General features: G+C 41.6%; 1 protein-coding gene across 1 annotated transcript; it reads right to left on the reverse strand.

Annotated features, from left to right (window-relative positions):
* Window positions 1–9,961: 9,961 nt before the first annotated feature.
* Window positions 9,962–17,281, reverse strand: THOC7 (THO complex 7). The gene is made up of 7 exons (XM_010718666.3): window positions 17,077–17,281; window positions 16,032–16,159; window positions 15,629–15,715; window positions 14,675–14,732; window positions 11,400–11,466; window positions 11,207–11,276; window positions 9,962–10,336 (listed from the first exon to the last, which is right to left on the reverse strand). Exons 2-7 carry the CDS (start codon window positions 16,138–16,140, stop codon window positions 10,269–10,271), a joined length of 459 nt encoding a protein of 152 aa, XP_010716968.1. The 5' UTR covers window positions 16,141–16,159; window positions 17,077–17,281; the 3' UTR covers window positions 9,962–10,268.
* Window positions 17,282–17,295: the final 14 nt, after the last annotated feature.

The raw sequence follows: 17,295 nt of genomic DNA on the forward strand, positions 1-17,295 counted from the left end.
CAGATACACTCTAGGCCCTCAATTTCTTGTAGTGAGGGGCCTTGTATTATCATAGTTGTGCTCCAACCTTGATCCTGCCCAAAGGGTGGGCTGCTCTTTGGCAGAACAAGGCACCCTGGGGGCAGTCCTGGTGATGGCACATGAGCTCAGCAGCCACTGCATTGTTTGCAATCGCCTCTCTGCCTGTGTATCTAATTAAAAAGATACCATTAACATGTCAAAGTAACTGATATTCCAGCAATCTCTGTAATTATCCTCTGTAAATGTCTGTCAGCTGTATGGGTTCCTATATTGCCATCCATTCTAATGGGAAATGTGCTCCTGCAGATGGGCTTGGTGCTACTAGCATTAACGCAGTAAGGATGATTTACTTCCCTGGAAACCTATTTTGATACATAGAATAGCTAGTAGGTAATTGATTTCTTGGTAAAATTCAGCTGAGTGTGTCATGATTCTTGAAAAACATGGCAAAGTGGCTCCTAAAAGTGATGAATCGCATTTCTGCTCACTTTTATGTCAGCCTCACGATGATGTAGCAGTGGGGTTTGGAGGGGAGGCTCAGCTCCAGCAGCACTGAGGTCAGCGTTGGTTTAAGGAACGCTGGATCTGGCTCTGCTGTCCCCGGGTCGTCAGGACAGCATCCTGGAAAAGTGAAGGAGCTGTAACAGATGCTGACTGTTTTACTGCAGGTATTCTTGGAGAGTGAGCTGTACCTGGGCTTGGGTTACAAACACCAGCAGGAGCTATCAGAAACTCCCCATTATAACTGGTGGCGTGACCTCACGGAGGGTAGCAGCAGCTGTGCTTGGGGCAGGTCCTGCTTTGTGGTGTGTCCCAGTGCCGGAGGAGGTTTAGTATATGAGATCTCCCTTGTAGTTCTTCTGTCTCTGATTCTTCCCTTGCAGCCTCATCAGAACAATTGAATTAGCTCAGATCAGCTGCGAATGTTTTGTGCAGCTGCTTTGGCTGAGTAGTTTTCTACAGTAAGATGCATGAGGGGAATATTTGTGCAGGGTTTCTGAAAGGATTCAGTGCTTATGCAGCTGTTAACCTCGGGAACTGATCAAAAAGGCAGAAAATTGCAATTCTTATTTCAGGGTATTACACGGTTATATGCAGTTAACAGCTCAAGAGGCCTCATTTTCGTGCAGATCTCTGAATTTTTAGTATTTTAGAAAGCAAGATTTTTCTTCAGTGCATCTCCTCTGCCCAAGGCCCTTCAGAATGCCAAACCTTTCTGGTTTGGGATTATGTGAGAGTCACTCATGGCCACTTGGGTTGTGCTACTCAGGACTGTGGTTTCCTATCCCCATCACCTGGCCCTAGTTATGAGTTGGTGTGCTGCCTTCTTAAATTTGGTCTCCCCAAAGTGGAGGAGAGGTGGTGGAGTGCAGAAGTTTCTGACTCTGTAGCTAGAACAGAGGCAAAAGCATGATGTGCATAGAGCTCCCTGGAAGCTTGGGAATTTCACGGACTCTCTGGAACTAGGAGGGGAGAAAAAAAAAAGCCTGTTAACAACATATTAAGAGAGAATAGATTTCTGTACTTAGCAGGGCCAAGGCTAGACAGAATGAATATGAAAGTGCAGGAAAATGGCTAATGAACAGGATTCATCCTTACTAAGGCACTCTATAACCTCTTTGAGTGCTACAAGTGGTGGGGAAGTCGCTGCTGAAGTGACTGGAATTAATGAGCTGTCTCAGGAATTTTATCAAGTTTTCTATGTAAGTCTTTTACTTGCTCCTGAGGAGATGGATATATTCAGAAAGAGGCAGAGAAAAATTTCCTTTGTATCTGCTTAAAGGTTGAGTGATCATGAAGAGCTCCCTAAGCTCATGGGGTTTATAGCCTTCATGCTGAATTTTTATGGGAGCTTTGAACAGCATCAGTCCCATTAGTAAAGAAATACATTTAACCTCTTCAATCTACTGGTTTACCTCCTGTGGCTCCAATCCGACAGGATTCCTTGGTGCGTGAGCACGTCTGAAATGATGCAGTGGCACAAATAGCTGGGACTGGGTGTGGGATTTAATGTTGATTTTTAATAAAGACACTTGTCTTCGGCTTGCACAGAGCTGTTATTACGTAACGTTTTCCCAGGGCTAAGGTGATTGAACCATCCTACATTACACTGATTAGCAATCATAACAGTTTCCAAGGAAAACAAAAGCTTGAAGACCTTAGCTTGCTGTGTCGGTGACTGGATGGCAGATGAGGCTGCCGTGTTTCTTTGCCTATGCTTAGGGTGGAGTAGAAGAAAAACTCCACTCTTCCTTCCTGTAGGTGATAGCTGAAGCTCACAGTCACATGTCACAAAATTACCCTTGTACATCGTAGAATCATGAAGGTTGGTAAAGACCACTGAGACCATTTAGTTCAGCCATCAACCCATCACCTCCATGCCCACGCATAGAACCATAGAACCACTGAATCATTAAGGTTGGAAAAGACCTCTAAGATCAGCTAGCCCAACCATAATGCATTACTTTGCAATTACTGAAGGGTAAATATTATACCAGCGTAGCTGTGCTATCAAAGACAAGTTATTCATATGCCCATGTCATCTTATGACATGTCATCTTAGATTGGAGCTCACGAGAAGTGCCTGGGTCTGCACTCACCTCCTTCCTTGCTGCTGAGCTCTTGGTTGGCGCATGAACTGGAAGAGGGACATTGCCCTTTTCTGTTAGCATTGCCTTCCAGAAATTGAAAGGCTTCGAGGGATCAGGATGTGTTTGACAGTGTGTACGTGCATGCATCTATTCATAACTTCCTGTGGCAACAGTTATCCTCTTTTTATTAGAAAGTCTCTCACACATATCTATCTATATACACAGGTATAAACTGCATGTAGGAGTTGCTCTTGTGCCCTGAGAAGAGCGCAGAATAAGGTAAAACACGGGGCAGAAATGTACTTCCCTGACTTTAATGTGTTGTGCCTGTGTGTAAAACACTAAATATAATTAGACAGTACAAGCAGAGAACAGCAGTTGTTCCCCTGCTTCTGCTTTCCTACTCAAGAGCCCAGGGACATGGGGACATGAGCTCTGCTCCAGGTGCCATGCGGGGATGTCAGCAGGGAGAGTACCGTGTGCCAGGAAGATAAATCCTTTCTTGAGGTTTGGTCTTGACTAGGAAACTAAGTTGCTATTTCTATTCTTAGAATAAAACATGGAAACCTTGAACAATGAGCTGGAAGTAGGCAAATGAGAATCGTGTATCACCTGGAGAGCTGGATGTGCAGAAAAAGTGAATGGGTTCAGAGTTTGCTATCAGTCTTCTAAAGTGTACAGCTATAAGGTTTGGTGGGGGGGATTTCTTCTAATCAGAAAAAAAAATGGAACGAGCTGTTTTCAATAGTTGCTTTTATGGTTTTAGATGCAAAATGCAGCCTGCTCAGAGAGAAAGAGTGAGAACTTGATGAAACTGGTTTAATATAAAGATAGGTAGCCAAAACACTTTGAGCTAAGGATAAAATAAATACATTCCAGACAGAAGGAGGGTATTGTAGAAATGGTTCCAGCACAACAGCAAATGCTTTACTCCTGGATAAATCTCTATGCAGTCTTACGGCATACATGGAAAGATGCTGTAGATCCTATATGCATAACCTCAATATTTCTTAGTGTCTGATGTTGAGAAGAAGTTAAGACCAAGCACAGGACACTTACGAGTAATAACATCCCAGTGTTTCATAGAATCATCAGATCTGTAAGGTTGGAAAAGACCACTAAGGTCACCAAGTCCAACCCCACCCCACTGTGCCCATTGATCACATCCCTCAGTGCCACATCTCCATGGTCCTTGAACACCTTCAGGGACAGTGACACCACTGCTCCCTGGGCAGCCTGTGTCAGTGCATCACTACCTTTCCTTTGAAATTTTTCCTAATACCCGATCATTCAGTACACTTGTTGAGCCTTCATCATCATGCTTACTGAATCATAGAATCACTGGAAGCTAACTGGAGGCCCACAGCTCACTGACATAAGGATCTTGCTGAAATTTCCCCAGAGCATTAGGTAGGCAAGAAGCATATCTTATTTCTTGTATTTCTTGCTAATTCTCCCTGAAACTTTAATTGCTGGTCTATGAGCACGGTACTGCCAATCTCATTTTAACGTGCCTGCTGTACAGCTGAACTGTCAGCTGCTGAAGTTACTAGATTATAATGATATCCCTTCATCACAGACACTGCCACAGCATTGTTCACCACTGTAACTGTTTACCTTCCCAACGACTCTTTGGGATCCTCAAGCACAGTGTTATTGGGTGGGATGCTGTCACTGTGTCACTCCCCTGCCAACAGCAGAAGCATGCAGTGCTGGTGTGATGCTCTGACCGAGGGGTTGTACATCACTGCACAACCTGCTCCCTTTGCACCCATGCAGAACTGGGTGAACAGGAGGAGGGCTGGGTGCTCACTGCCCCCTGCAGCTGATGGGTAATTGCAGGCACAGCCACCGTCAGGCAGTGATTTAGGGATAATGCAACCAGGAACCGCTCTTGTCTCATTTGCACTGACGTATCCATGCAATCAGCTCATTTTGGTCGGTTGCTATTATTTCTTGGGGGAAATTGCTACTTGCAGCTCCCCAGGGAGATGAGTAATTGCAAAGCAAAGTTTGACAGTGGGTAATGATGGGACAATGCAAAATAGCAAGGTAGGCCAACTCTGCAAAGCTTCCCTGTGTGTCAAGGCAAACGATAATAAGCACTTACTCCTCCATGTGGCTCCATTTCTGTATCATGGTGGAAGCACGGGGCAGTGCAAAGGGCTGCAGCTTGGTGGTGCCTGGGCTGCTTCAGTAGAGGAGCAGGAGTGTGTGCAGGACTTTGAGCCAGAAAAAAAGAGAGCCAAAAATATGTGCATTTAATCCATTGGAGTTTTCAAAGGTGCTTTTGTACTGTGTGCCTGTGCCCATAGGTGATCCAGTTGGAGGGATGTGCGTGTGTGCACGCACTTGTGCATATAAGTGCACATAGGCTAAAGGTCTGGTGCTGCAGAATAGGAATAAGGCAGAGACAACCAGCTCACAGTTAGTTTCCTTTGCCTTTCTGTTTTTTCTTTTTCTTTTTTCTTCTTTTTTCTTCTATTCTTTCAGCTCTTCCAAGCAAACAAGCCTGCTGGCTGTGGTTTCTCAGGCTCTGTCCCTCCCTGCAGTCAGTGCTGCAGCTCAGCTGCCTTTCAGAGCTCTGCTCTGAGGATGTGTTGTAGTTTGGTTGTTTCTCCTCATGGAACAACATCCCGCAGCTTCGTTTTGTGCTCAGCCAGGCTCGGTTTGTAGCTCCCTGCATGCAGGTTAGAAGGTTTTTGAAGTCCTTCGCTCGCGACTTGCGTTAGCAGCAGAAAGTAAATATTCCCACAGCTCTTCAGCAGTTCTCCTCCTTGGGAGCTGTAAGCAGCATAAACCATCAGTGTGTTGGCAGCAGGCTGCAGGGGGAAGCAGCACGCTTCAAAAACTCGTGGCATCAGATTAAAGAGCACCCAGGGGCCAAATGGGCACCGGCAGAGCCTCAATTCCACTGCTCCTGCAGAGGAGTGCTGCTGTCAGAAGGACCTTTTCCCTTCTTTAGGATTTTGCTCTCAAACCTCATTTTGCTATGATTGGTGATGTTTTTGTTCTTTCTCTTTTGATTTTATTTTTTTCCCGAGTGGTTTTGCAGCCTCTTTGTGTGGTTTCCAGCACAGCCTCTCACTGAAGTCATGGGATCTGTATTTGCTGCATCCTTAAGATTTGCCCCACACTGTCCCTAAGTGTTTGCTGTGTGCCAGATGTTCTGCAGCATTTAGCAAGTCAGCGTCGTGTGGCAAGCCTGAAAAAGAAGTGAGCTGCTTTGCTTTATCACTCACCACGTTATTTGGTGTAGGATGGCACAGGCATGTCAGCATTACCCCATGTACTTGTAGATTTGCAGTCTGTATTTAGCACTGTGAGGCTTAGGGGATGTCTCTGCATCCTGGCACTGAGAGACAGTGCTCTGGAACACAAATCCCCTTTCAGCATCCATTTCTGTTCAGCAAACGTGCTGGTTGTTCACTGTGCTGAAGCAAGGAGATTACATGGGTTTCTTCCTGGGCCTTGTGATCCTTTGCTGTTGCTCGAGGCGCTCAGTGCCACAGGCAGCTCGCTGGGTTGGGCAGTGAGGAGGAGGAAGGCAGAGAATTGAGCATAAATACAAGTAAAATCTCTGCCCATTCAAAGAGGGCTTTGCTGTCTCTACAGCATCCTCTACAAAATCCTCCAGCTTCAGTGTTGTTTGGGAGCTCTGTTAGTTACAGAACAGTGCTTGAGGGAAAACACTGCATTTGGCACAGGAGCTGAAGTACATGGAACTCGGTGCAGAAAGTTCAGCGTGAAGAGGAATTTCACTGGGGTTCAAGAGTGAAATGATGCATTATTTGAAAGGTGGCTGCAGAGCACATCCCTACTACCTCCTAAAACGAACAAACCTAAGTGTTTACTAAAGCCCATGTCAGCTGTTGCATACTTTAGGAGTTCTCACATAGGATAGATAATATAGATAACACTTTCGGCAACTTTTGTTGGGTTTTTCAGTATGGTGCTGCAAATTCTGAGCATTGCAGTGTGAAATGATCCCCAAATGGTTCTTGCCATGGCCTCAGGCTGCTGGGGTAGAGTGTGTTCAGGCAGGACCACAGCAGCATGGCCACAGGGCTGGGCTGGGCTGCACTGCTGCGCTTTTTCCCCTGCCCCAATGTGGGAGAGGCTGGAGGTTGTGTCGGCTTTTTGGCTGCAGTAGGCTGCTCCAAAAGTAATGCCTCCTATTTTATTATACTGGCCCACAACATTAGAGGCAGCTGTTGGTGGTATGGCAGCAGATGTTGAACCTTTCCACCGATGTTCCATTACATTTTGTTGCGGTGCAATGAATGGCAGCAGAGGGGCAGTCTGATAAAATGCCATCTGATATGGAGCAAAGGTGTGTCATTGAATTCCTCCTTTCGGGAAAAAATTAGTTCATAGATGATGAAGACCAAAAAGTGGATATGAGCACAGAGAGGCAGTAGGTGATGTGATCTGACTATGGTGACAGTGGAGCACCTCTGTGGGTGCAGATAATTATGAGAATAGCATGCAGGCTCTTGTTCATTACAGGTGAAAATGCTTAGCTAATAGTGATGTTGAAAGACAGTGGTTTTGTAACAAAGAGTTTGCTCTATCAGTGTTGTTGTGCTTTTTGTATCTGCTGTAGTTCTCACATAGGCTGCTCCAAAAATAATGCCTTCTAACCTTGATTGCAGGCTGCTCACGTTGTGCCAGGGGGTACTGACTTCAGTGCAGGACCTTTTGCTGCTTCACAGCGTTTTATACACCTGAGTGTTTCAAGAGAGGCTTTAGAAATTAGGGTAGCTTAGGTGAGAGACTCTGAAAATCGCCCATGCTGGGTATGCATAGAAAATCCAGCGCGACTTTGCAATCTAAAGGAAAAAAAAATGTGTATGTGTATATACATATACATACATACATACATACATACATACATACATATGTATATGTATGTGTGTATATATATATATAAAATTAAGAATCACCACTCCTCGCCCGCGGTTCGGGTCGAACCACGCGCGCTGCTCCCATTCACATCCAGCGCTGCCGTCTGCTGCCCTCTGCCGCTGCCGCAGGGCCCCGCAGCCCCCGGCCGGCTGTTCTCCGGATGTTCAATGGTTCACATACAGCGTAGCGTTATTCTGATGTATGTATTCTATAGAATAAAAAGCACGCGGGTTCTCAGAGCAAAACTGACGCTACTTGTCCACGTTCCCCTTTTTCTTTCTCTTTTCTCCCTCAAAAAGGAGCTTCGTGTCAGCTTGTCACTTCAGCATCTCCCCGTCTGCCTGTATGTTTTTTTTTGTATCCATGCGGCAATGAAATCTAGCTGTTGCATTTAGAGATGCAGTCATTTCTCAGCTGCTATGGGAAGAAGGTAAATCATAAAAGCAGGAAGGACTTCTTATTTAAATGCCATGGTTGTCTCCACGTGTACTTTGGGAATCAATGCAGGTTAAGAAAGGTCGTAGCGGGAGAACTTTCTAAGAAGGGATCAAACAGTGGCAATCATTTGTCCCTGGTAATGGAACAAAAAGTCAACAGGAGAATGAAAGGGATACAGATAAGTATTTTCAACACACACAGAGCAGATGAGAATCTGAATCTTGTCTTAATAAAAGACTTTGAATGTCACCTGGCAGCAGAGTTCCATTTGACTTCCTCTTGGTGCAAATTCATTGTTCAAGAATTGAGAGGTTTAAACACTGCAAAAAACAGGAGCTAAGATTTTTGAAGTCCAACCGGGCTGCACTTGCAATGAATTGGTGTCATACATGTTCTGGCTACTCTCCAAGGCAGGTGACACCACCTTTGTCATTTATGGTCTTCATCATTCATAGATTTGTGATGGTGACTCCTCCCTGATGTAGCAATAATTTACTATTGTTGCTTTGCAAAATATTTTACTGTTCACTGTTGTTAGGAGGGGGAAAAAAACACAGAACAGTAAATACTTCTTGACAGTGTTATTTTTCATATAAAATCCTTTGTTTGCTCCCCTCACTTCCATTCTGCAAAATTTTAAGTGCACAAGAGCATGTCTATACAGGCTTCAACAGGCAAACCTGAGCTTCCCCCGTGTTCTGAGTCGACCAGCTGTGAACCAGAAGACTTTTGACAGCTTATTAGTCTACAGCTGCACTGTGCTGCTGAAGTTGTACCACTTCTCATTCAAGCTGGCTTGCCTTTAGCAAACTTGGAATACAAACAAAACAAGCTCAGATGCCTGTTCAGCTCAATGCACACAAATTCGCTGTCACTGAGAATGGGAATTATGTGGCATTTGGACTACAGAAGCCCAAAGCTGCAACCCCAGAAATACCACTTAGCTGCTACCTTGTTTGAGGAGGTGGCTCCATTCTGTACAGTACTGTTATTTTAGGAAAACAGCATATCATAGAATCACAGAATGGCTCGGATTGGAAGGGACCTCAAAGCTCTTCAGGTTCCAGTCCCCTCAGCACAGGCAGGGTTGCTAACCACTGAATCAAGCACTAGAACAGGCTGCCCAGGGCCCATCCAACTCAGCCTTAAACACCTCCAGACATGGGGTACCCACAACACCTCTGGACAACCTACTTATGTTGTGGTCTGATTGAGATCCAAAACGTTTTCCTTTACCCAAACCACCAGAAGGGTTGTTTTAACAGCTAATATTAGAATATGGCTAACAGGTACTGATATGACCTCCTACTGCCCCGTGATTCTTGCCTGCTGCCTTACAAAAGCTTACAGCACACTTAATTCTCTTCTCCTGTCAGCAAGGTTGAAACCTGTATTTCTTACCTCCCAGCAAACTGCACTCTACACTCCCTATTAATAACCAAAGTATCTTGGATTCTTTAATATTAACATTACAATTGTTGCCTACAACTTACGTTTGTTGTCACGAGGAAGGAAGGGCTCCACAACCTGTTTCATAATATGCAGTTGACAGATAAAATCCAGAAGCAAGAAAAAAAAGAATTATATCAGGACTAGAATCCTAGTTGTACAAGAACAAAGTACTTAAACTGCAGTTTTAAAAGTGTCACTTCAAAAATCATTTTTTAAATGGATGCACAGAACACAGCATGGTGAGGCTCTGATCACTGCAGTGCTTTGGATCAGCTTATGGGGGAAAAAAAAACAAAGATAGTATAGCATTTTTGTTGGTTTACACTCCTTGAGAAACACTGATAGAAAATACATCACTTCTACAGAATTGGACTAGTGCATTCTGGTCTACTTTGAAAGTTTAAGACCTTGGTTCTGTTTTATATCCCACCTGGATTATGGCATGGAAATTGGGATTTGTGCAAAGGTGCACAAGTGTATTATCAAGTGTAATATCAAGTAAGAAAAAGAGGCTTTACTATTCAGCTCAATGCCTACCAAATACTAGAAAACTGTTTGTAAACACTTTTTATTGACAGTGATTTGCAAACACCTTAGTTCACAATTAATGAACAGAAGATTCACATTTTGTAAGCCAAAACATATTTCTTGTCAAAGTTTATGGATTAATACAAAGGGTCCATATGTATAGATCTGAAATTGTTTGTACCTGGAACAAAAGCAAAACAAGTACTTGTGTATTAAAATTCATAGAAGCAATAGAAAGTTTTCAGCTCCTGTTCTTCTTCTATTGGCACGAAAACAAAGTGAAGACGTATGTGTATTCTTCAAGAGTACCATCAGTAGTCTTCACAATATTTACTGTTTGGTCTCTGCTTCCATCGGAGTTTCTTGAGATTCTTCAGCTTCTGAAAGTTTTTCATCATCTAAAATAAGGTATTACTGTTATTTAAATTTGCTTAGATTATATTTACAAACTATAGTGCAAAGCTGTGCCAGCTAAATTATTTTATGTTGACTGCCTTAAATCTGTAGTTGAGTATTGCTTTATACAAAATGCTATGTTTAAGGCTGATTCTTCAACAGTTATTATAGGAAATATGGGGTAAATCCTGCAGGATCAATTCAAACAAATAGTGCCAGACTGCTTCAAATTATATGTCCTATTTTTGTTTATTGGTGGTTTATTCCAGCTAAGGTTGTTCTTCCACTAAACTCTTACTTCCTTCATCAAATTCCAGAAACTGAAAGATAAATCTTATGGTCGTACAAAAATGTATTTTAGAGACTAATACTTCAGCAAGTGTCATTAATGCTTAATAACAATAACCTTCTGCTAACTGCATCTAGGATTAACAGTTCATTCTGCTTAAGAAGATCTAGAGGGCCTTAGAGAATGAAAGTCTGCTCTTATAGCCACGTGTGTATGTTAATCAGGTCATGCTCACAGACTATACCAATTATTCTGTCTTCAAAAGACACAAGCATCCAGTAGCAAGCATCCAGTAAATAATATTTAAAACAAAATTACCTGTATTAGAGCATGAAAAGTAAACACTGATTTTTAAATATGGTTGGTATGATAAAAGAATGTTTTGACTATGTTTTTGAATTTAGCTCCTGTGTTTCACAGCTTTAGACCCCATTGTATCATGGGCTCCCTGCCTCACAGAGTTAAGTCAGTTAGCTTTTTTGTATTCAAATTTGCATGTAGCTGGCCCACTGCTGCAAGCTATCTCATCTTCTGATCTGCTGAAACCCAGCCCATGTATTTATTACCTAAGAATATCACTTACTTTCTAGAGTTTGCTGAAGCTCATGGATGGTGCTCAGGAGAACATGAAACTGCTTTCTTCTCAGCTCCAACTGGAATGATCAAGAGTATATTCAGAAAATTCAGAGCATATACAGCCAAACAACTCATAGCAGATTCCTGTTTAATTATGTTCCTATTGAATAATTATGCAATAATCTCTATGAAAAACCTACCTTATCTTCAACATTTTCTTTAATGTGAGAAAGGTGTTGAAGTTCTTTTCCCAAAGCTTCTAGCTGCCTGGAAAGGAATTGACACAGTTAATTTTTTTTTTTTTAAAGTTCTCTTTTAAATTTACTGAAAAACAGGTTTAAACTAAGTAATAAATAAACAGCATGGCTAATAGTACTGCAAAGGTAAACAAAGCATAATAAAATGAACAACATACATCTAAGGCTACTTTACTTAAACAGGCAATGAACACAGCAATTGTCAGATAAAGTACTCTATCTCTGACAATAGCCTGACCAGACATAGTAGTGGATATCGTGAACTTTACAGTAAATTTACACAGAGTAATCCACATTTCAGATGATACATGACTTAGCTTATTCCTTAGAAAGCAACATTTGTATTCCTGCGATCCATGGATATACTCTCATTTTCCTCTCCCATCCCAGTTATTATTTTAATTAAGAGATAAAGGAAGTATGCAACATCTATAATCTTTGTTATTATTCTTGTCTTCTTTGGATATGTAATCTGTCAAGCCCTCTTCAGGACCCTTCTGCAAGCATTTGTTTTCTATTCTCATCTGCTCCATTACAATCCTTTCTGAGATCCGGCACTGAATAATAGGTACCATTTTCTAGACTAGCTTTCAAATGAGGATGAAGCAAACCTCCAGTTTGGCCCTTCTCATTTTCCTGTAATGTCTCTTGTGATCATATGATCATATGATCCATATGATGAGAACAACCTGTTTCTTTACAGGTCAGGTGGATTGAGGCTGATTAATTAGCAGGCAAAGCTATATACAGGTCAGCAAGGGAACAAAGTTGTTTTTTTCTGAGGCACTGGGAGCTACTGCAACTAGTCTGGGCAGGGAATCACAGAAGGGCTTCCAGTCACGATGGCTGGGAAAAAGCTCTGGTTTAATGCAACCTCAGGGTGTTGTCTATTTCTGAGGTAGTACACTGGTATCTGGAGGGGAATGCCTTAAATATGGTTGGGTGTGGCACTGTAAACCTTCCTATTATGGAAACAGACTGACAGCTTATAGGCTTATGCAATGATTTCACTACTATCTGGCTTCTAGTTTCTGAAAGGCTTCTGTTTCACCAAGCACTGTTTATGCATTGCTGTCAGCTATAAGCAGGCAGTGAGAAGACAAGCAATTTTCTAGCAACATCCAAGCTACACCTGGTGTTTTACTTCTTTTACTTTCAGCTCCAGAAAATCTTTGCCTGATCTTCTCATTTTTCTGTCTCCTTTTCTAAGACTGGTGTCATTGCTTCTTGCTGTAACAGCTCTTCTGATAAGGCAGGTAATTACACTGGCACTGCCATTTAGTGGTTCTGCTCCTGTCACTTCCTGACTTGGCTACTATGCATTACTCATGACTAAGTCAATAACAATTTCTCCTCCTTTGTGCTGCAGGACTAGTTGTTCCAAGAAATAGCCCCTTAAAAGCATTAAAAAAAGTATTTTTCTGAACTTTGTCCTATTGTGCTGTATGACTTGCTAAAGCTATAAGCGTAACTCTTGCAATAAACCATGGTGTTTCTCTTCACAAGAGGTTTTCTCTAGAGTTTTTAGTAACTATGAGTTGATAATGAGTCTCCCTCCACTCCGACTTAAGGGTGGCTTTTCCTGATTCACGTTACGTGATTTTCTATATTTTTCTCTCAAACTAGGGAAAGAAAGCCTTGTAATTAAAACACTAGGGGAAAACTTTGTGCAGTTTCTATGTTTAGAGATCACATGGAGAAGTTAGTTAAAGCTGGAATACGTATGAAGTAAGCTCCCTCTAAAGATGTTTTCATTCTCTTACCATGTCTGATTTGTAAAATCTGTAAAATAGAGACTCTGCTGTAGTTCAAGTCCATGTCTTGGACTACAGGTATGAAGGACTAAAGGCACAAGGCATATGGTGTAGACACTCTTACAGTGCATGAGCAAAGGGATATTGTTAGGAATACACTCTTCTAAGGTGATAAGAGATTAAGTTTAAGAAAAGCCAAAATGCTAAATTCATTAGCTGACCTTACTGACATTTATAGCTCTGCTCAAGAAACTGACACTTGGATGCACTGTGCAAAATTAAAACAACCCCCCTCCCAAATCTTAACAATCTGGCAACCTTAAAAAAAAAACAAAAAAAACCCAATAAACAAAACTATCAATTAGTTGTTTCCATTCTTAATCAACTGACTTATCTGAAAAGCTTCACTTTTAATAATCCTTTTTTATGAACCCTTGATAAGTGGCATGTGCTGAGTAGTGAAGTAAAGAAATAACTAAGCCACAAGAGAATGAACTGTAATAACCAAGATTGAGGTAATGAAATCCAAGAAAAATATAATATATGAGAAAGAAGAATATGAAATAGTGTCAGAAATTTATAGCTAAACAAATTGCTAATATTAGGGTAAATAATACGATAAAAAAAAATCTTCCTTCTGCCATAAAACAGCATGGGACATGAAATAATAGCTTCCCTCTACAATTTCATTGAAAACTGACAGCAGGATAGGCACGAGCTACATTTAAATGAGAAAGTAACCTAGTGTCATGCCTTTAATCAGGTAAAGAAGAACAAACTTGTAGATGCTGTGAGTCCTGGAATGTTTCTGTGGCTTAATAATATTCAAAAGATGACCTCCTCGTGACCGCTCAGAATGACCCAAAAGCACAGGTAGTTGATCCAAACCCAGCTGTGACAAGTAATACTGGAGGTTATATGCAGGACGAGTTGGACAACAGGTAGGTCTTACCTACATGCCAGGGCAGGTTATATTGTGGTACACAAGGTAGTAATTTATAAGCAGGCACGCAGGAACAACTACTGGAAGGAAAACACAGAACAACTCTACAAGCTTTCTCTTGCTTTCTGTACTTCTTATTCTATCTTACTTGCCTGTGTGATATATATTCTGCATGATTACTTGCTGCTGCACTTTACAGCACTGCCGCGCTATCTCTCTTTCCTGATCAACTTGTCACTGATAAACTGCCGTGCATTTACATCTGAGTTCATCCATTCACCTTAACAATGGAAAAACTTCAAATACGAAATTATTAGTAATGTTTCTGAACCCATGCAGACAGAGATTAATGAAAGAAAGCTGATAAGGGCACAATTTTAAAATGAAGCACAAGTTTTTCTTGCATCAAAAGAAACTACGTAACAGCGACAAAAAGGCCAAATTGTGAAACCAAGCAAATGTCAAATCTGGTGACTGTTAATTTGCTGGTGTATTATAATCTAACGCAGTCTCATACTTACTTCAGTGTTTCGTGTCTGTCTGGATGGTGCTGTATGACTTTGGCCAATGCATCATACTCTGAAAGAAATTTAAATATTATTAGTCTAAATTCTGAAGGTATAGATACAAGAATTAAAAATCTCCCGTCCATTTTTTCTACTTCTTGAAAAAGTGTTTCAACGTTTTCAAATCTCTACATAGTATCTTCCACATAAAAAAGGAACATTCATGTAAAAATCTATAAAAATATAACATATCCAAGTAGATGACTACATGAAAATCAGTTTTAAATAAAGATCGGGTGATAGTAAGCCCTTAATTACTTACTCAAACTTACCCAGTACCAGGGATTTGTAAAGGATAAGAAAACATGACCTTTACATAGCTCCGCACTGCTTCACATGTATTTGTTTTATGTATCAATCTTAAGTGTTGCTTTTATATATAATCTAATATATATATGTACACATAGGAAACTGTGGATAGTATACTACACAGACATTTAAGATTTTTAGAGAAAAATAAAATGCTGCAAGAGAACTGCAGCATTTTCAACAACTGTTCCTGTATTAACTCTTACTTTCCTCCTAAAGAGCTGAAGGAATACACTTACATGATTTTTTGGTGCTGGGTGTAAGCCTATTTAACTCTTTTGTCTTGCTGTTAATAATGTGCTTTAGTTCTTAAGTCAACTGAACTGTTAAAGGATGCTTCGGAGGGTTTCTTTGGCTTGAGAACACCTCTGAGCTACTCTCTAAGTTTTCCTGGTGTTACGTGTCACTGAGATTTACTGGCTTACCCTTACAACCAAACTTTCAGTGGCCTGTGTGGAACCCACCAGATAACACTGTATGTAGCGTTAATGACAGCATTTTCTTCTGCATTTTCAAAAATGTGCAATCTATTTTCTGGTACAATGCATTTTAAAAGATAACACATTAATAGAACCACACATTGTAAACATTGCTCCTTACCCTGGCGATTTTTTCTAATTCTTTTTGCTTGCAGGATTTGTTTCTTGCATTCAGAAATCTTCTCGTGTGCTGCGGCTATACTATTTTCTTTAACAGAAAGACACAAATCAAACAACAAAAGCCAACAATCCATTCTGCTAAATCATCACGAACAGCTCTTTACATTCTATACGATGGCCTGCTAGCTCCACGAGGTTCAAAACTATACTTTAACAGACTAAAAAAAGTTTTTATTTATACACACTTTAAACACTGATAAGACACAAGGGCAAATATGAGTGCTATTGAAACATTTTTTTTAAGTCACCCATTATATGTTTACATTTTGTTTATCAGACGTGACTCGAGCTTCTTTACGAAAGAGAAATTCAAATAAGATTGATTTTTTTTTCTCATCTTTTACCTATATCCTTGTAGATTTTTTCATAATTTTCCATCTCTCTCAGGTTCATGTCATATACCAGAAGAGTTTTTCCCATTGAAAATTCACACTGTGATAAAGTACTCAGCATTCGTTGGTACTGACTGTAACTGAAAGCAAACAAGACGTTTATTCCTCAGCAGCATGAAAATACCTGCCCATTTTTATATAATGAGAAAATAAAGCCTCAGGTAATGTAAGGAACGGTTAAAACGACAGCAATTATTCAAGTAATAAAATATTTCAAAGATTCAGTGTATAACTGTTGAAAGTGCAGTTAATAATGAATGCTGCACCAATTAATTCTATCATCGTGTCCTTAAAGGTGCAAAGCAGCATTAGAGCACAGGCAGATTCCTCCAGGGATTACACCCTTCCCAACCAGGGCCGGCTCTGTGACCACCACGATTAATATTTAAACACTCCAACGCTTCTCTGTGCACAGCATCATCACAGAACGTCCTCCTGGAATTCATATCCAGCATCGGCACAGACCCTACAGCAGAACAACACGTTGTTGCTCAACCTTTAGTTCTTTGGCCTGTTGTTTTCCTGTTTCTTTTCAGGGCAGCACAGCAGCAGCAGCAGCACAGTCCCCACCTAGCAGAACAAACACAGAGCTGCCAACTGGAACACTCAAGTCGTGATCCTGTTGTAAGAACAGGGCTGCTGAATTGTGAAGCAACGTGCAGAGCCTTCACTGCACTGTTAGATTTCAGGATGGTTTGCTCTGTAATTTTTGACATTTCTTGCCATAGCTCCTGGGCTCTGCCCTGAGAACCACACAGGGCTGAACATAGCAGAGATCATAGGATGGCCTGGGTTGAAAAGGACCACAGTGATCATCTAGTTTCAAGCCCCTGCTGTGTGCAGGGTTGCCAATCACCAGACTAGGCTGCCCAGAGCCACATCCAGCCTGGCTGGATGCATTTGAACACAGTTTACTTTCTTTGTCTAAGCAGAAGCTCGGTTTTGTGCTGAACTGCAAAGTAATGCATTTCAAGACTTAAAAACAGCAAACAAATACCCTTCCTCCTGAGATCCAGAGTTGCACCACTTGATGAAACTCTTCACCAGCAGATTGATCCTCCTGTCGTCCCCGGCTCCGTCGCCATCAATGAGAAGCCGTTTGCGAATAACTTCATCTGTGGAAAAACCGGGCTTTAGCACTCCGTGCCGGGAGCGTGGCACGGCAGAGGCTCGGCGAGGAGGACGCGGGAGAAAGAAAGAAGCGGGCCCGGGAGGC

Source organism: Meleagris gallopavo, chromosome 14 (assembly GCF_000146605.3).
Source record: "Meleagris gallopavo isolate NT-WF06-2002-E0010 breed Aviagen turkey brand Nicholas breeding stock chromosome 14, Turkey_5.1, whole genome shotgun sequence".
Classification (NCBI taxonomy): domain Eukaryota; kingdom Metazoa; phylum Chordata; class Aves; order Galliformes; family Phasianidae; genus Meleagris; species Meleagris gallopavo.

Coding starts and splice junctions, on each gene's coding strand:
- THOC7 (XM_010718666.3), bottom strand. CDS start 16,140: ATGCTGAGTACTTTATCACAGTGTGAATTTTCAATGGGAAAAACTCTT. Junction 14,733..15,628: donor AATTAGAAAAAATCGCCAGG/GTAAGGAGCAAT, acceptor AATTTCTTTCAG/AGTATGATGCATTGGCCAAA. Junction 11,277..11,399: donor AAGAAAATGTTGAAGATAAG/GTAGGTTTTTCA, acceptor TGATCATTCCAG/TTGGAGCTGAGAAGAAAGCA.